Genomic DNA, 20,345 nt, shown 5'->3' with positions numbered 1-20,345 from the left:
AACGATCATTCCTGCTCATTTTCTCAAGAATAGTTGGTTTTTGGATCAATGGTGAATGAGCTGAGTGATGAATCCAAGAATCATCACCTCAGTAACTAAACCTACATCTTACTGGAAGCTCCCATAATTCTTACAGCATGGAACAGGTTAAATATTCTCTTTGAGAGTGAAATTCCTTGAATCAGAAAAGAGTAATCCTGCTATTTATATCAACAATATATACGAACCCACCACGTGGAACACGATCCTCCTTTGGTTGAGATATTCCTCTCTGACCGAGATGTCCTCGATGGTTAAATATAGCACAACATCTGTAGTCATTAGGAAACGTGATAACTAATTATGCAAAAGAAGACTGAAAGGGCCACCGCCGGAGAGAAAACTCCTTGTATTGTTCCTGTTCAATGTTCAGGTGAATAAAGTTACAACGGAACGCGCGGAATGAGCAGCCTTCATTCATTCAATCAGCGATAAGCGATTGTCCTTTAGAACTTAAAGGTTAGGACCTTAGGACTTTCAATGCTCAAGTGAAGTTCACTCGAGTTAAGGCTACTTTATTTTAGGTAACCGGATAGTAAATCTCTATCTCGCCAGCAGATCCTGGAATTGTATGCCCAAAGAACATGTCCTCGGGTCATGGTCGGGTCAACTGTTGAGTTGATGTAGCTTCTCCATGAAGGTCTCCTTTGGGGTCATCAGTCGATTTCTAGGTTAATGTAACAAGTCTTTGGTAGGTGGAAAACTACCCTAACAAGCGGGTTCCTGACAGGCATTCTAAAAACAATGTATCAAGTGGATTTATTAAAGAGTCCGACCATTGAGTTGGCCAAAGCTGTCCCTGGGGTGGTCTATGGTCTGATAAAGTTGGTTCCTTTGGATCCCTACCTGAATGTATCCAGCCGTGACCAAAAGATGATCCCAAAACATGTTATTCATTGGCTATATAATCTCTGTAAAGACTACTCCTTCTGACCAGGTCACAAACATTCACTACTGAGTGTGATTTCTCTTGCACGATGTGTATAGACTTCAACGTATATGTTGCGTCAAACAGAATTAAGCAACGGGGAGATCGTCAGATCCGTAGCGGAATAACAGAACGTATTAGAATGAATATTATCCGTCCGTCTCCGCCGCAAACACCCCTCTCCGCCCGCCTGTCACGGAGTGCATTAGCAGAAGATGAAAGAAGAAGGGTCACGGGGGTCATCGTATCCCCGGGGGTCCTATTAGACGGAAGGAATATGTTATTTCTATGGGTAACACCACTGATCATTGAAGCAGGCAGGAGAAGAAAGAGGAGAGGAGAGCCGGTAGGGAGCTTTATCTCCTACAAATTAGCAGCGCCTTGTGCTCCGCGGAAATGTCACAGCCCTCCACGTGGCCCTCATCCTCCCACACATCGGGGGACACGCAACTTCATTTACATACTAAGTCCGTGACATTAAAACAAACTTCTAGCCATGAAACATCTTTAAAGAGACAGGCAGGGTTCCTGGAGGTAGTAACGATCCGCCTCCCAACATCTGCCGAGACATGGGTAAACCAACCAAACAACATGTTGTGCGTGTTATAAGGATAATATAATATATAATATAATGATAGTATAATGGTATAGGGCGTTATGAGGATAATATAATGTATAATATAATGATAGTATAATGGTATAGGGCGTTATGAGGATAATATAACGTATAATATAATATAGTATAATGGTATAGGGCGTTATGAGGATAATATAATGTATAATATAATGATAGTATAATGGTATAGGGCGTTATGAGGATAATATAATGTATAATATAATGATAGTATAATGGTATAGGGCGTTATGAGGATAATATAACGTATAATATAATATAGTATAATGGTATAGGGCGTTATGAGGATAATATAACGTATAATATAATATAGTATAATGGTATAGGGCGTTATGAGGATAATATCATATATAATATAATATAGTATAATGGTATAGGGCGTTATGAGGATAATATCATATATAATATAGTATAATGGTATAGGGTGTCACCTAGTTGCGCAGTAATTGAAGTCCATTATGTTCAGCCTAAAACACATCTCAGAGCCGCACTCAGGGTTTTTTTTCCAACACCTTAGTTGCTGCTATAGATTAGAAAGTAAAATAAACATATATATATATAATGTGCTGGAAATGATATGGTTAAAGCAGACATTGCCCTTGGAGTAAGTGAGGACTTCCTGAAAAATCAAAAATTTACAGGAGAATGTCAAAAGGACCCCGCCAACTAACCGCAGCTGTGCACAGATTTTGATTAAAATGTAATCCCAACATCTGTGCGCCTCGCTGCACCCCGGCTGCCTTTGCCATGACCTTAAATCGGCGCCGTTCTCTTTGCTGGACGGAGCCGGCGCTCAGGGGTTGAGTCCGGCACCATATTACACATCGGCTCGGGATCCACAGCTGGAACACTTACCATCTCAGCAACTGATAAATTCCGAGCACATAAATCCACACATTGTCAGGAGTATAAATTTATAAAACCCAATATTTTATTATTGAAATACTCGTCAGCTGGACACGCGCCGGACATGAAGTTCCAGTCTCTGCAAGCGACATCACCAGGGGGAACTTCTCGCTGGTTCTTTCGCAGGTTTAGAATCATGGAAGATGTTTCATTCTCCACGTTGAAAAATCTTATCTGTGAAAGGTTCCCATACATCAGAACCTCCCAGAGGTGGAAAGCTCCCTGATGACCCAAAAACCTCCCCTCAATATACCGTCCGGCTCCCATTTACCGATCACCTACCTTCTCCAAGCTGTTTGAGCTTCACTATCTTCTCCATCTGTCTTATGTCTATCCCACGCGCCCCCCCCCATTCAACAAGTGAAAGATAACTCTCAATGTTTCACATCAAGGCTGGCTGAGGGTGTCGAGAGCTGTAGTGCCCGACACCCAGAAGCCTGGAAGTTGCCAATCTCAGCTCGCGAGGCGGCAATAATTCCATCTCCACTACGTTTTAAGAAAAAGAATCCTACGAAGGACTTGATGGCATGGAGTGAAACTGACACGATGCCTCTGAGATCTGCGTTGGATCTTCTCAGTGGGCGGACGGGGGGGGGGACAGGAGGGAAGGATAATGAGGGAAGCCCGTTTTCCTTTAATCACTGATTATTTCAGGGGTTTGGGTTTGATGGAGATGTGCTGGAGATGCTGGGAGCTGGAGGGGAGCCTGTGTCAGAGAGGAGATGCTGAGAATAGAGATGGAACAATGTATCTGATAAACAGATGGAATAAAACATGAGATCAGGCTGTCAGGACCCTCAGCGGCAGCACATGGAGCTCTCTCATCATCTTGGATTGTTGCGAAGGAACATTAAACATCTTCAGCAACATCCAACCCCACAGCAGCGCATGGCGGCGGCGGCGGCATAGTTTTGCTACTAAGTATCACTCAGCAGCAACAAACACAGTAACCCCATCTCGATACGTTGTCCTTTTGTCTTAAGAATGAAGCATAGAAACATTGAATTATCTAACAGATCGGCCCCCATTCGGCTCCCGTCTAGTCGCCTGTTTCTCCTGCTGTAAAGACTCAAACCTTAATCAGTCGTTGGTCTCGTCTTAGATTCAGGAGCCGTATGTCTATCCCTAGTTTCCATTCTAGGTTTCCCTTCAAGCCTTCTGTGCAGGGCTTGGGATGCATTACGATTAGCCATGGGGAGATGATTGTTTTTATCTTTCAAGAAAAATCAGCCAACACCAGAGGTTTCAGCCTTCGGGGCACCTGTTTAAACGGGTTAAATATGGAAAAATATAGAAAAAGAACAGGTTTTTGTTTCTATTGCCCCATAAATGGCCTTAAAGGTTAAAGATCTCGAGGTGTTAGAAGGACATAGTTTCGTATATTCCTTGATTTATTCAGCAGGATCGAGGCTTCTTTATCTGTAATGTTTGTGAAAAGTATGGTTGAGTTACTTGTTCATAGCCGACTATCCTCCGTTTGATACATTTTTGTTTTTTTTTGTTGTTGAATGTTCTTTCTGCGTCTGCTCCCTCCCCATGGAACAGAAGCCGAAAAGCGATGGCAAAATGTAACATACGATATCTCCCTGTTTGGACGCAGCCCGCTAAATGCCTCCGGCACCGACACCCCGCCGCTTATGGGATTGTACGATACGGGAGTCATCGATTCCAACTTTTCAGCTGCCTCTCGTAGCTCCGTGAGTTCAATATGTAGCACTTAAAAGCGTACGCGTTATCCGGGCGAACAGCAGCCCAGCAACTCCCTCCTGTAACCCGCGGAGCTCCCCGGACAGCCGGCGCCGGCCAAAAGCAAGACGTTAACGCACTACACGATGGGCACTTAGGAACAAACGCTTGATTTGTTCAGCATCGACTAGAAGTGGAAATGCAATCTATATTACATACAGCTTGTCCGAGAACAATCCCACTGTTCAGAGGGAGATTATACCCTTACCCACAAGAACTTTACTTTACTCGGAGTGTATGGGTGTTAATGGATACGGTCTATTCGCAGAGCTACTAAAATAAAGTGACTTGGATCGGCCATCTTGTAGAGATGACCAACGGCCAGGCCAGGTCCTACCAGCGCTCCTCTCCACTCGTTACTCCATGGAAGCGGTGGGATTGCATTATTGTAGACAATCACATTTTTTTTATGCAACAAATGAGAGATAAGCTTGGTATAGATTCCATCGTTATGGTCTTTGGCCACCAAATCCACAAGTCATGGCCAAGCATTCTTGATGCAAGCTTCAGGGCTTGACGACGTTGGCCGTGGTCAAGCCCTCTAAGCTTGGCCATTATTACAGCCCTGGTACCAGTTCTTTAAAAACACTTTAAGACTAGGAAACATTCAGCCTAAAAATACGGGCTCGTCTTCTCTTAGTCGCTCATGTTGCTGTTAATTCTGAACACGGGGAACACGTTATTGTCACGCGACACGAAACCAAGGCAAAAAATGGATAAATCAGATAAGGTTTATTTGTGGAGCGAACTAGAGAGCACGAGTAATATCCTGTCCAAGTGGGACAGCACCTTTAATATCTACTACTAATTCCCACATATGTATCAGGACACAAAACCCGCTGGTGAATCCCACGAGTGTTAACGCTGTCCTTCTATCGACGTTCCTTCAGCCACCGATGCTCACTGTGAGGGTTCGGGGTAGATGCCGCCTGGCGTGTACCATTCTCTCTCTCTTTACATATACACGGAAATGATTTGGAAGCTGAATTTTTTTTCCTCCCCGAGCCATACATCTGCTCGGCGGCTCGTTATATAATCACAAAGGGCTTTTTCAGCTGAATACATCGAGTTTGTTACAGACGGCAGATAGCGGCACGTGCAGACATGGCCGAGGTGCGGAGCAGGACACGGGACATCGGGCGATGGATATAACCGTTAAAGGAAAGCTGTAACAATGTATTGTTCACAATGCCTAGCCATTCCCGGGTAAATGCAGCATTTCATACTTTGTCCCAATCCCAAAAATAAAAAACGTGATTAACCCCTTAATGACAAAGTGCATTGTTTTCAATGGGTTTAGGGACCGCCCATTGTCCTTAAGGGGTTAAAACCCAATATGTGGGATTTAAATGCAGGATTAGGAGTTTTTTGTAAATCCAGCGATTAAGATTTTTTAAATATTGTATTATCACAAATCATCTGGATGAACTGCATGCACAGATACACCTGGGGACACCTCGGGGCAGATCCTCAGAATCACAGAGTTTGGAGCTGAATCCATCATATTCTCCTCTGATGTAACGATATATGAACATCCCGATTGGTACTTTTCTCATTGCTATATCACATGTGAAATCCCTGCTTGAATACAGGTGACTTAAGTATATGTATATATATATATATATATACACACACACATTCATTCATTAACAGCGCAAGTTTGGTGCATGAATGTCACGACCTCACAGCAAGCGTGTAACATTCAAAGGGGTATATATTTTTAAAGGGCTGATCCGGCGCCTCTTGCGACCCGTTCCTTCACGCCCTGGGTAATAATTGCTGAAATCTGCTACAAAAAGAGTTAAAGGAAGTCAGAGGTTTGGGAAATCCTCATATGACTTCTTTCATGTGACAGATCCGTTCTGCATCTGTCACGTCCCTCAGGGCTCAATCCATTGGAAATCACAACAATGTGCCGTTTTCGCACTGAAAGGCACCTTCCCGGGACGCGGACGCAAGACAAAGGCACTTTTAATAATTTTCAATTTAACAAAAATGACATTTTATTAACGGGGGTCAGTGTAACAAAACGTAAGGAGAATGATCCTAAATCTGGATTATTGGTCCTGTAATTCGAGCCCGGAGGGGATGTTGTAGAGGAGAAGGGACTTTTGTTACAATCGCGCATGTGTGTGCGGGGTCTGTCTGGAGACCCTCTGCAGGGCGCGGTGCAGAGCAATGACTCCACCGCCCGAGCCGCAGGACTTAGAGATGCTGAAGTCCAGCGCTTTGAGGCTGCAGGCACGCTGCTCATTCACACGCAATGTAAACTTCCGGAGGTTTTTAAAGGTGCCGTCCCACTTATACATTTTTTTGCCCACTTTCCTAGATGCCTACATTATTATGTCCCACTCTTGTGTCCATGTAAAATAAGCATACTCCTGTTTTAAAATAAAGGAGCATTTTTCCTAGTTTCTCCGGGGATTCTAAATTTGTTCCCTCTGCACTTCTCTCATCTGGCAGCCAGAAGGGGCATTTGATCGAAGGCCTATTAGCTTAATGGGGACTGGGAATGGTTGCGGTGGGTCAGACGGCTCTGATATAATACATAGAGGAGAGGCTTTGGAAGAATGACAGGACTCTAAAGGTTTCTAAGCAACTCCAGCATCTCAATAAACCTTTTAATGCAGCTTTTAAGTGACATGGCTTTTCTTTGGTTCTTTTTACTTATCTGGCGATACTTTAGAAGGCACTCAAGGCGGAACTGAACCTTTAAGAGGAGACCTAATGGCAATGACATCGACCGGAGCTTCACGAGCCCATTTATCGGCATTAACAGAATAAAGACACAGACACATTTTATCAGTAGCCTGTTTAAAGTTTTATTTTTAAGGTGGAAACCCAACAAATCTATAATATGTTTATTGCACTTTTAAGCTTCCTTTGCCACACACCAACCGAGAAGCCGGGAAGAGTCTAAACGCCGATTAAATACAGACCGTTTTATCTGGTCAAATTACATCAGTATAGAAAAAAAATCGACTCTGATTCAAGTAATAAATCATCAATAAAACCTCTGAAAGCAGCATTTTCTATACAGTCCAAACCAGGAATTGTTTAGCAAATATAATATTATATAAAGTCATCTAATACAGAACAACCGTGATATACAGAACAGCTTTGGGTCAGAGACAAGGAACCTCTGAGCACTCTGTCTACTGCGGACTACGGCTCCCATAAAGCCTCTGGATGGCCAAACGCCATAGGGATTGTAGTCCAGAGAAGACGATGTGCCCTTGGCCGCTGCCCCTGCTTTATATTAACTCTTGACAGCCCAGGAGGCCAGGCAACGCGTTTCACGGCCTCTGAAGACCTAAAGGCTTACATACAGCAGTGAGATTTCTATATACATACAACCATACGCAGTGCAAAGGTATAAAAGCAGCAATGTACCGTGGGGAAGAAGGAGTGTTAAATACAGGATCCAGTATTTACAGTTCATAGGACTGAATATTTTCAGACCCTACGAGAATTATTTTAAATATACACGTTTAAATATAGAATGACCTGCTCCTACGCTCCGAGACCCTGTATACTTTTATAACTCAGTAGTGATACACCAGACGTCTTGCTCCCGTGCTCCGTAACTTAATACACGTGGTTTACAAAAATAAATTGTTAGTGTCATTGGATGCCAAGGGTTAACAGAAGTTTTCTTGCCGCCGTTAACCCTTAAGCAGCCGGAGAGGCCTCTGTAGTATCGTTGAAAGCGAGATTCCCGGCTATAAGACTCCCATCAGGCACATGAGGACTAGAGCGTGCAGCACCAGAAGATAAGTCAGAAACAGGTAGCGAGATTTCGATCGGGACGTCAGCAGCTTGGAGCAGTAGAGACTTCTGCCACGCAGCCACCTCCGCAGCGAGAGGACGCCTCCTTTCATCTAAAAGGGGGAAAGAAAGAATAAAAAAAAAAAAATATATCACATTACAGCGCTCGTGAAATGAATGAAAAAAAAATGCAACCTATAAAAATAACGCACTCAAACATAAGCTTAAAAAAAAAAAATTATGCAACATTAGTAGGTCTCATAATACTCCATGAAACACAAATAAATCAACACCAAGAACCACCTACCCACTACTTTCCATCTGCAATCTTTAAAAATTAAAATATATCAATAAGAATTTTAAAAAAACATACAAAAGTCCACATTTTATTTAAGAAATTATTTCTTCCTCCTTTTTTCTTGTGAAGATGACACGTTCCAGTTTTTACACCAAAGACAAGCTTGCGCTACTATCTGAGAACCCCTGATATTTCCGTCATAACCCGAGGAAGGATTTTCCCAGAGCGAGCTCGCATCGTGGCTTCGTACAAACCTTGCGCACCATAACATTCTGAGTCGGATCAATTATTAAAGCTTCTCTCTCGTCTTCAGACTCCATCTGGAGGGAGAACTCGTAGTCTCTGGATGAAGAATTTGTCTCAAGTCTAAAACAACACACAAATTGTGAATATTTCAGCGATGCAACCACTGGGTACGAGTTCGCATAAAACGAGCAGGGTTTGCCAGAATTCTACATGAACAGAGTCAAAAACCAAGAGAAAGTAGTATGGAGAAGATGGCCTTATGGAGATGTGTGTGTAAGTGCTATACACACATATATAAATACACACATATATATATATATATATAAAAGCAGTAACTGATATGTATCATGCCCGACCTTTTGCTCTGTTGCTCTGCCAGGTTCAAGGCATCTTCAGCAGCCTCCCGCCTGGACTTCTCTTCCATTAACCTGTCGGTGAGTTGGGCCAGCTCTCGTTGGGTTGTCCCGTAGTGGAACTCCATCTCTGCAAGCCTACATTAGACAAAAAAAAAAAAAATTATAAGACCGTAAACCTGAACCAGCCAAAATATGAGGTTTTCAGGCTTACCCTCTTACAACATTACTGGAAGACAGCTTGTAGTCTCTTAAACAGATCAAACATCCCCAAAACACTCTTGCCCCCTCTCACATAAAACCCCTCCTAGACAGAGCGCGATAAACAGAGATCTGCCCAGAGGTGAACGTTCCATGTGGGGAGCCTACATAGTATAGAGCAGTACCGTTAACAACGCTCACAGCAAGAAGTTATAATATTCCAGTAGACACAACTAATTCCTTAGGGACAGAAAAGTCACAATGTTAGCAAACCTCTTTCTCAGGTCCATCAGCTCGGAACCGTCTACTTCCACGAGAACGCTTGCCTTTTCCCGGGAGACAACTTCTGCACGGAGGTCATTCTGTAAGCAATGCGTCAGGGGTTAGAAATCCACACATAAGAGGCATGGAGACCTGGATGAATATCAGTTGTAGAGTTGCAGTGACAAGCAGATGTTCTCGCTCCTTTCTATAAGGGTATGCAAACATATACATAAGCAAACACCAAAGGTTCTTGCGATCTCACCCGGTTTGCCCCCTGCACGGTCCGAAGGTCCGTCTGAAGTCTGTAGTGTTGGTTCTGCAGGTCGCTGTATCTTTTCTGTGCCTCCTCCAGGCCCTGGGATACGGTGTTCAGCTGAGCCGACAACAGCGCATTAATTTCTATCGCCTCCATAGCCTGGAAAGAGACCGCACGACATTATCGGGGGGGGGGGGGGGGGGGGCTTTACCTGCCAGGAGGAAAATTTACTATAGCCCACCAGCTGCTTTGTGATACACAATGTTTTTGTTATTGCATCTTTCTCATTGTGTAAAATAAAACGTCTCCATTGTTTTGTGGATGTCCATGACAGGATTTAGGCGAATGAAGAGTGTGAGCGGTATTCGGTAACGGGGCCGTGCCAGCATTTAACATCCAGTAGCTCACCTTGGCGTTAACTTGCTGTATGATGAGGTCTTTCTGCTTGATCTCCTGAAGGTATCGCTGGACATCGTGCTTCGGCTGAGCTTTGTCATCTGCTTGCTCACCAACTCTTTCTTTAGCATTAGGACTTCCCAATAATGCAATTCTCTCCACGTTCTGCAACACACACTGAGCCCATTACACCGTTTCTGGTAATTTTTAACAATTAGGTATTTATTATTAATTTGCGTTCAATGCCCGGCAGCTGGAAGAGTAAGCCTCAAGGTAATAATTCCAGGAAAACATTCTTCTCTACCTAAATTCTACAAGGGACAACATGAATGTTTGGGGATGGGACTATATAAAAAGAAACGCTGGGGAGATGTATTAAAGCACTTAAAACAACAGTGGAGGGAACATGAACACCTGAAGGGTAAGTGCTGCTAAATCTGCATATATATATATAAATATGAACCATGCCACTTAATTCCCATACTTTAAAACCTATTTGTAACAAAATACAAAAAGATACTTTTTTCTTTTCTAAATTAGTTTAAGGCGCTCAGTAGTTCTCTCACCTTCGCGCCATATAACACATCGCCGCCGGTGGCAGACTGATCCAGGGCTTTGCGTAACTCTGCAATCTGATGGTCTTTGTCTGCGAGTCTGGCATTAAGCTCATGCCGGAGAACTTGTGCTTCTTTGGCAAGGATGTTCTTCTCAGATCTATAAACGTAAATCATAAGAACAGAAATACATTTAGTTTAAATATCAAAACGTGTAAATTCCTATAATTACGTGATGTTAGCATAAATCGACCACAAGACACTGAGGTGGAAAAGGAGAGAGAGAGGAAAGAAAGAAAAGAGGAAAAAGAAACAGAGGTGAATGAGAAGGGAGAGAGACAAGAGAAGTGGAAGGGGAGAGAGACAAGAGAAGAGGAAGGGGAGAGAGACAAGAGAAGAGGAAGGGGGGAGAGAGACAAGAGAAGAGGAAGGGGAGAGAGACAAGAGAAGAGGAAGGGGAGAGAGACAAGAGAAGAAGAAGGGGAGAGAGACAAGAAAAGAGGAAGACAGCAAAGAGCAAAAAGAGAGATGGGAGAGAAGTAAGAGAGAAGAGGCGATGAAGAATAAAGAAGAGGAGGGGATAGGAGAAAGAAGAGAAGGAAAATAAAAAAGAATAGATGAGAAGCGGAGGGGAGAGAGGATAAAAAAAGAAAGAGGAGGGGAAGGAGGAGAGAGGAGAGACATTCACAGAAATGCAATGACAGGCTAGTTGTTATATATTAAGGCAGTTGTATAGGTTACATTTTGATTGTCAGCTCTTATAAGTCTAGGGGGGACGTTTATTCCGGTATAAGAAAACAGATTTCACTCGGGGAAATGAGGTTTCACTCTACCGAGCCCAATAACGAGGTTTATCACGAGGCTCTGGTAGATTCTCATTAAATCTTTACTTTGGGGTCAGTAGTGATTTGGCATTGTAAATATACTCAATGAGCCTGAATCAGGAAGAGACCAAGCGCATGCTGGGACACCTCATATTCCTGACAGAAGAGACAGCGACGCGAGTGCAAATCCTAGAATTCAACCAGCACATGGTGCATTAAAAATGATAACTTCTACCTAGGTTTTTATGATTTCTGGATGGTTGTCACGTTTTGTTTTTTTTTTTTGGTGACAAGCAATCTGATCGTTCACCTGAGTTCCGCCAGCTCAAACTGATAAGATGTGATCTCTCGCTCTGCCTTTTCCTTGGCTTCTCGTAGCATCCTCTCCAGCTCCTCCACCTTCGGCCGCGAGAATTCAGCCGATGAGTTTCTGATGGCGTCCGTTACCTAAAAGAAACAGGTAATTAAAATAAATTCACACCGTTTTCAGATTGTGTATTACTCCAGACACCTGACGGCAAGGGGACCGTTAAAAACCATGGGTTACGTGTAACGATCAAATGTGTTTCTTGGCATCAATGAAAGTTACCCCTCCATTACCACCCCTGCTGTGTTCACTACCAAAAGCCCCAAATGGAATTCGTGCAGGAATGCCCGTCTTCCGGGGCGTGTATTATTAGGCACCAAAGTACACCTTTTAAACTGTCGTGCGTCCCTTAAAAAGTCCAGAAGCTTTATGAGATAAAGCATAGAACTCACATTCTAACTACAATAGTACATAAACCACCCCCCCCACCACGATACACAGAAAATAGTCACAAAATAAAATAAAAGCACTATTTGATGATACAATACATAATAAACAAATCAAACAGAACAATAGGAAAAAATGCAGGGAAATGACGTTCGGCATGCAAGGATATCAACGTTCTATCTTGGACAAACACGACGGTGAAGAGGTGAAGCTTACCTGCGCTATTTTATCAGTCTGAGGCTTATCCATAGTGAAGTATTCCGTCTCTTCGGGGCTGGCGGGCGCCGCGGAAGCTGCCGGGCCTTGTTTGACTTCCCGAAGCGAGGCTCCTGCTTGAAGCTGATGGAGTAGTCTCTCTCTGTCGTGCTGGAGACTGGCCAAGGCTTTGGAAAAGGCGTCAATCTGCTGTTTATAGTTTGTACACTCCGAGGAGATCCTGGTGACCTCCAAGCCTCCGCTGATCACTCTGGAACACACAGTTTCTATTTCAGCGCCCAGCCTCTCCAGGGTCCATTTTTCCCCGGAGAGGAGAGTCTCGTCGAGGAGAGAGTTCTTTTTCAGAGTGTTGTAAAGGTGGCTTCTGAAGTCATCCAGCTGCCTTTCAAGATCGTCTCCTCGTATCTTCTCGGCTTTGAGCTCCTCGGCGTATCTCCACTGCAGCACTTTGAAATCTTCGATCAAAGAGTCTCTGTTGTCCTGCAGCGCGGCCATCGCCTTCCCGAAAGATTCATTCTGAGATTTAAGTTCCTTGTTTTCTTTATAAATGTCCCAGTAAGGCTTATCCGACGTTTCTTCTTGGTTGTCCAAGCGGCCAGGCCTCTGGTCATTAGAACCGTTCTGCAGCTCTGAAGGCTTCCTCCTCTCGTTCTCCTCGTCCTGCTTCCCGAATCCTCGCCGCGTCTGCTTTCTAGAGTCGAAGAAGATCTTGTCTTTGTTTATGGCAGCGATGAGAGTTTCCTGATCTTTCGCTTTCGAGGTTAATTTTTGATTCTCTAATTCTAAAGCCTCAGCGGCCTGTTTTAGGGAGGAATTGGCATTCTGCATATCTCTGCATTGTTTCTGGAGATCACATTTTTCTTGTTCTAGATTTTTGATATGGTCTAACTTTTGTCTCAAGAGTTCCTTTAACTGGTGGTCCTTTAGGGACAGGACCTGATTCAAGTCCTCCCTGTATCTAATCAGCTGCGCCCCTAACATTGCACTTTCTGCATTGAGGTCATCGATTTGATTAAGAAGTTCCCTGACTTCTTGTTGAAGTGTATTGTTTTCGCTGGTGGCAGAAATAATGATCTCGTCTTTCTGGTTGAGAAGCGTCTCGTGTTGGGAATGCAGATCCTTTAATTCCGAGCACAGCAGGTCTCTGTCGGTTTGGAGCGAAGACATGGATTTTTTGAAGGCCTCGACTTCGTTAGAAATCGAATGCTTGTCATTCAGAGCTCTTTCGGATTGTTCTTGGAGGATCTTTAATTCTGTTTTCAACCTCTGACATTCTTTATCAGATCTTTCCTTCTCCACCTGCAAAGAGCTCAGCCGATGCTCGTAATCCTCGATTTGTTTCCGGTACTGACTTTGTACTTGAGATAAGTAACCGGATATTTGCCCGTCTTTAGAGGAAAGTAAGGCAGAAATTTCAGCATCTTTGTTGTCTATTACCTGCTTCATATGTTTGGAAATAGTCACCTGCTTTTCTAAATCTGTCTTTAGTCTTTCCTTTTCCGAAAGGACCTGTTGCAGATCTTTGCCTTCTTTTATTGACATATTCTGCATCTGGTCCTGCGTAACATCCTCTTTAAGCAGAGGAACGGAGTCGTGAAGCCTGCTTCTGACCTCACCATTACTTTCTTCCTTGTCAGGCAAGTCGTTTGAGTCCTTATCACCATTCTCCCTACTTAATTTGAGTTTTTCTTTCACGTGATTGTTGGCCACCGACTCTCCATTGCTCGCTTCGAGCTCAGGCATAAAATGTCTAAGCTGTGCAGTTAGGTATGAAACTTGCTTCTTTGCGCTTTGCAACAAGCGTTCCTTCTCTGACAGCTCCTGCTTCAAGTGCTGGCCATCTTTGGTCACAGTAGCCAAGTTCTTACGGGCGCGGCCAAGTTCTTTCCTAAGATTTTCAAGTTGACCATTAGAATCCTTCACCGTTCCTTCTAGGTCCAATATCAGCTCCTGGAATCTTATAGAATCTCTCTGCAACTGGTTTATCTCTTGTTGCTTCTCCTTGAGAAGTTCCAGTAACTCTTTCGATTTGCTTTTTGTCCCTCGATTATCATCCTGAGCGCATTTCACTCTTCCTTCGAGCTCCCGCAGAAGCTGGAGCTGATGTTCCTCTTTGGCTCTTTCTATGCTGCTTTTTTCCGACCTTAGAGACTCGACCTGTTGACTGAGGAGATTTGTCTGGACCTGAAGAGACTTAAATTTTTCAGACAAGCGGTCGTTGTTGTTTCCAGCTTTCAGCAACTCTGCCTCTAAATTCTCCCTTTCATTTTTCAACTTGTGAAACTGTTCCTGGACATTTTCCATCTCTTCTTGTAGAAGGGCCTTGTCGTCTTCTAAGATCTTTACCTTTTCGTTCAGGTTTAACTTTTCTAAGTGGAGGTCGTTTAGGTCACTCTCTAACTGTAGTATTCCGCTCTTTTCCTGTCTTAGCGAGAGCTCGGCGTTGCTCAGTTTCTCTTGTACATCGCACCTCTCGTCGTGAGCTTCGGCCAAACTTTGCTCGCTCTCCGAAAGTTCTCTGCTTAATTCCGTCACCTTGTTGGACAGGGTCTCTTTCTCCGAGAGCAGTTCTGAAGTTCTAATTTCTACGTCTGCTTTGTACGTGTCGAAATCCATCTGCAAGTCATCTAGAGCGGTCTTACTGACAAAAAGGTTCTGTTTTTCCTGCTCGTTGTTTTCTGCTAGCATCTTCATGCTTTCGTAATCTTCTCGGAGTTTTTGGTTATCCTCCGTTAGCTGATGATTCTGGAAGGATAGTTCTTCGAGTTTATGTTCCAGCTCCGCTCCAGATCTCAGAGAGTCGGCCTGTCTATTAAACTCCGCTTGCAGGCTTTGTATTTCTTGTTCTCTGGACTCCAGTTTGGCCATCAGCTCGTCGTTCTCATCACGGGCGTCCTGGATTTCTTTCTGCAACTTGTGATTTTCTGCCTGGATTTCGTGGCACTCATGAAGCATTTCATGTTTTTCCCTCTTACTTACTTCTATAACTTGTCTCATTTTACAAATCTCGTCGCTGATATTTTCATACGCCTGGAGAAGGGACTCGTACTCCTTATTCAATTCGCTATGCTTGGCCTTCCACCCGGACAACTCGACCGTCTGAGAATCCTTTAAAGAATTGAGCTGGAAGGAAAAGGCTTCTTTATCTTGGACAATGGTTTCCATTGTAGACTTCAGGCTTTCGCAAGCTGCCGAGAGGTTTTCATTGACCGACATAAGCCTCTCGTTCTCGGAGACCAGCTCTTTATTTTTCAAAGACAGTTCAGAGATTTCCGAGCTTTTGTTTTCATGGACGTTGGCGACTGAACGTTTCAGTTCATCTCTTTCCAAACTTAAGGAATCTATCGTCTCTTTTTGGGATTTGTTTTCTTTCAGCAAATCTTTACGGGATATCAGCGCTGCCTGTAGCTTCCGCTGGATTTGCTCCTTAGTGCCGCATTCTTTTGTAACCCTCTGCTCCAATTGTTCCTTTTCTTCTGTGTTTTGCAGGAATTTGTTTTCAAGTTCCTCAATCCTGTGTTGTTTTCTAGAGCAATCGTTGCATGCGGTTCCAAGAAGATCGTCTCCAGCCTGGAGATTTCCATTTGGGGCATCGGGTAACAGATGCCCGACATCTTCCCCGTCCCGCTGTAACAGTTGCGAGCCGGCTCTTTGTGCGACCTTCTCTTCTTCCTTCCGGGAGTTCGCTACAATCGTCCTTAGATGCATGATTTCAGCGTTCGCCTTTTCGAGTTTTTTCAAATTATCTTCCAGTTCTCCTCTGATTTGATCAAAAGACGTCTGGAGTTTGTGTGTTTCCTCATAAGACTCATTGAGTTTAGTCTGTAGTGTTCCAAGTTCTTCAGAGGTTGTTCTGTGCGTCTGAAGCAAATCCTTCAAAGCTGTGATCTCTCTCTCTTTTTCAACACTCGATGTTTCAAGAGCATGCTTCAGTTTCGCAATCTCTACCTGGTTTGAGTTACAGGTCTCAAAGTATTCATCTTTCTCGGTCTTTACTTGCTGAATAGCTAGTTCTAGTCTCTTAACCTCTGTTACGTACGCGTCAATATTTTTCTGTAACAGATTCACTTCTGCCGTCATTGATTGATTATCATTTAACAGCTGCTGCTTTTCATCCTGCAATATTTGGCTTTGGCTTAACAAACGTTCATGCTGGGTGGTCAGTGTTACTATTTCTTCGTCCTTATCTCCTATGCTAGACCTCAATTCAGAGACTATTTTTTCATCCTGTTCGGCTTTGTTTAAGTCTTGGGAAAGGTCTTTGATTTTTTGCTGCTGTTCTTCCAGTTTAAGCTCTCTGTCACCGAGTTGGGTTTTCATCTCTATTAGTTGTTCTTCTAGAACCTGTGTCTGGTGCTGTAAATGTTGCATTTGGGCTGTAGCTTGCTCATACTCTTTGCATTTGGTTTCATAAGCATTAAGCAAATCCGCACGGTCCACCTTCAGGCGTTCAAATCCCTGAAGGCTACTGTTAAGGATTTCCAGCTCCGCGGTCTGTTTATCTTCCTTTGTGATTCCCATACTTTCTTCGTTGCAGACGAACGACGTGTGAACATTATTGTTTACAACGGCATTTTCCTGGTTTGAAAGGGTGTTTTGGTGACAAGCACTAGAATTCACATTGTTGACGGACGCAGCTTGAGCAGGGTCATCGACTTTGTGGTGTATCTTTTCAAGATGGGATTTCAGGTCTTCGAGTAGACGTGCATTCTCCTCCTCTAGGACTGTAACCCTTTCGGTCAGCGAGTCTCTTATCTGAATAACGTATAGCTCTTTCTCGCGAATGACTCTTGAATGTTCTTCGCACGTGTTATCTTTTTCCGACACGGCGCGCTCCAGTGCAAACACTTCATTCTGGAGCTCCTCTAGCCGTGCGTCTTGCCCAGCAATGAGACGGTCCAACTCGCTTCTATTCACTTCTTTCTCTGAGATCTCTTGTTTTAGCAGCAGGACTTGAGACTGGAGCTCTTCATTCTGGTTCTGGATACTTTCCAGTTTGCAATTTAATTCCTCGACTGTTCTCTTTAACTCTGAGGATTTAAGTTGTTCGTCACAAAGTTCATCCCGTCTACCATTTTCCAGTTGCTCGATTTTAAGCATTAAATCTTTTCGGATAACTAGCGCAGCCTGTAGCTTTCTTTTTAAATTTTCCTTTTCTTTGTTAAATTTCTTCAGCTGAAGGTCTTTCTCATTTGCTAAATCGCTTAGTAAAGTCTCCTTGTCGGCCAGCGCTTTTTGAGACTGTCGCAGCTCGGCGGCGCACGCCTCCAGCTTTTCCGAAAGGTTCTGAATTTCCGATACACAAGAACTTTTGGCTGATCGCAAGTTCTGAAGTTCTAAGTTCAGGCTATTCTTCTCTTCCGTAAACCTAACCATTTGATTAGACATGGACTCCATGACCTGCGTAAGAGAAGCATCTTTCTCTTTCATTTGATCACTTAATGCAGAGATTAACTCTTTCTGGTGATTTAGCTGGATATTCAGACTTTGCACAAGCAGATCATTTTTCTTGGCGTCTTCGACTAGCTCATGGACTCTACGGAGTTCCTCGTCTAAAGACAGGCGACTTTTCTCTTGCTCATTCTTTGACAAATCTAGCTCTTTCTGGAGCTCATTAATGTACGCATTCATCTCTCGTAACCCAGCTTCCTTTTCTAGCAAGATACATCGTTGCCGATCACTGGATTCCTTAAGAGCTGCCAATTCTTCTGCCGGGGATTCTCTTTCGGACAACTCTCCTTTTAACTCTTGAACATCTCTTTTCAAATCCTCTCTCTCTTTCTCGAGGGACACAATGGATTGTGCTTTCTCTGCTATTTCTTTGTCTTTGGTGTCGAGCACTAGCTTTAATTCGGAGACACTCGACTTGTAGCTTGAAGCCACGCAAAACATCGACGAAAGTTTCTCTAACTTGCTTTGGCAATCAGACTGGTAGTCGGACGGGGAATATTCCGAGACGTTCTCATCACACAACACGCTCAACTGTTGCTCTACAAAACGCAAATCGTTACGCAAAATCTGCAGCGCGTTTTCTTTGATTTGGATATCATTTTCTAAACCGCTGTTGTGTTTGCCAAGACAGACATTTTGCTCACTGACACTTTGTATCTGCTGCTGCAGAGCAGTGAGATTCTGTTCTAAGTCGTTAATATTTACGCTCAAAGCACAGATTTCTTCAGCTTGTCCACTAACCTGCTTGTGAAGATCGGCATTTTCATTCTTCAGGTGGTTGTTTTGAGTCTCAGACTCCTCCACGTTATGAAGCGTCTTCTCTTTCAGCTCTTCAATGAATTCTGCCTTTTCCGTTAACTGTTTCTGCAGGCTACCCAAGGCGAGAGCGTTTTCTTCTTGTAATGCTTGTAATTGTGCCTCAAAATGTAATTGGTCTTGTGTGGCGGACTGGAGCTGCAGCTGGAGCTGTTCTTTTTGAAGTGCCGTGTCATGCTGATCTTGTAAGAATCTGTAATTTAAAGTCTCCAGATCGTACTTGAGGCTTTCAATTTGTTGGTTTTGAGAGCCGCACGTCTCCCGAAGATCTCGGATTAACAATTCCTTTTGTTCCGTCTCTTCTGTTAACTCCTGCAGTCGTGTCGTGGACTTCTGGTGTTCTGCATTCAGCGACTCCAGCTCAGTTTTCAAACTTTTTACCGACTGTTGAACCCGAGACATAGAATCCTCCTTCTCCTTGAGAACATCAGATACATTTTTGAAGTCAGACGCACCTCTACCTAGTTGCTCTCGTAAAAGATCAACTTTGTTAGTAAGCGCTTGAACGTTACGTTCCGCCACTTGAAGGCATAGTGCCTTTTCATCCTCAGACTTCAGAAGTTTCGCAATATCTTCTTCCTTCTTGACGAGGGACTCCTCAAGCGCACGTTTGTGTTCGTAAAGAGATGCGTACTTATCTTGCAAATTCTGAACCGTGTTTTCTTTGTCTGTGGTCGACTGCTCAAGAGCTTTTATTTTATCGGTCAGTTCTTGCACTGAATCTTGTAGCGCCGTCTTCTCCGCAAGCTGGGAATCGATCAGCTCGTCTTTCTTAACAAGGGAAGCTTTGCTTTCTTCTAGCAAACCATTTACACGATTTAACTCGCTTGTTCGCGTTCTATTAATCTCTTCCAGGTACGTTATCTGCTGCGTGAAGGCCACGCGCTGCTCCTCTTTTCCCCGTAATTTTAGTTTCAGGTCTTCGTTCCCCAAAACCAGATCCTTGAGCGTTAAATCTTTTTCCGACGCGTGAGCCTTGTGCTGCTCGTTTTCCACCACCAAGCTTTCCAGCTGCCTTTTCTGCACTTCTAACGAGTCCTTTAACTCGGAAAACTCAGCCTGGAGATTTACGTAACCGTCTACCTTCTCTTTCAGAGACTCGTCTTTCTTTGTTAGGGTCGTGTTTAATGTATCTGTAGTCTCCCTGAGATTTTGAAGCTGGCGGTGGAGGTCGGATATGACTTCGACGTGTTCTGATAACTGAGTCCTAAGCAACTCTGCTTCCTCGCTTTTATCCTTGTATAACTTTACTTCGTGGACTAACCTTTGCAGTTCTAGCTCCTGGTCTTGGATTTTTTGCTGCAAAAGAGCGCCGGCAGAAGCAGAACTGTGCAGCTCGTTCTGCAAGGCCGAGATCGTTTGTAGGTAATGCCCTTCGCCTTCCAGCCTCTTCTCCGTTTCTTGAATCAGCTCTTCTTTCTGAGACAGAAGATTATCTTTCTGCTCAACGCTAAGCAATAGCGTTTGCTTTTCTGCACTTAGAGTATCAATCTGATCGTTCAAAGACATAATCGTGTGACCTTGCTGAGATAAATGCGAGCTTAGAACACTGATTTCTTGGGACTTGCTGGCCGAGGTGGTGTTTGCCAACGTGATATCGGAAGCTAGATTTTCATTTTCTGCCTTTAAAGTTTCTAACTGCTGCTTCAATGAGCCTATTTCTGATTCCGTCTGAAGAGCTTGCGATTGGAGGCT

General features: G+C 43.8%; 1 protein-coding gene across 1 annotated transcript in view; it reads right to left on the bottom strand.

Moving 5' to 3' along the window:
- Positions 1 to 7,975: 7,975 nt before the first annotated feature.
- LOC149280199 (uncharacterized) overlaps positions 7,976 to 20,345 on the bottom strand; it is a 28,053-nt gene continuing 15,683 nt past the window's right edge. Inside the window, exons 21-29 of the mRNA XM_089500759.1 lie at positions 12,384 to 20,321; positions 11,724 to 11,860; positions 10,602 to 10,749; positions 10,048 to 10,200; positions 9,646 to 9,798; positions 9,393 to 9,481; positions 8,922 to 9,056; positions 8,574 to 8,685; positions 7,976 to 8,134 (exon numbers count right to left, since the gene is read on the bottom strand). Coding sequence (XP_089356885.1) covers positions 7,976 to 8,134; positions 8,574 to 8,685; positions 8,922 to 9,056; positions 9,393 to 9,481; positions 9,646 to 9,798; positions 10,048 to 10,200; positions 10,602 to 10,749; positions 11,724 to 11,860; positions 12,384 to 20,321 — 9,024 coding nt within the window. The remainder of the gene's footprint in view (positions 8,135 to 8,573; positions 8,686 to 8,921; positions 9,057 to 9,392; positions 9,482 to 9,645; positions 9,799 to 10,047; positions 10,201 to 10,601; positions 10,750 to 11,723; positions 11,861 to 12,383; positions 20,322 to 20,345) is intronic.

This window comes from Sceloporus occidentalis, unplaced genomic scaffold, assembly GCF_023333645.1.
Source record: "Sceloporus occidentalis isolate IW3139 unplaced genomic scaffold, rSceOcc1.0.p SCAF_158, whole genome shotgun sequence".
NCBI lineage: Eukaryota > Metazoa > Chordata > Lepidosauria > Squamata > Phrynosomatidae > Sceloporus > Sceloporus occidentalis.
Note: the sequence above shows the minus strand (reverse complement) of the source record. Positions and strands in the feature narration are given on the sequence as shown.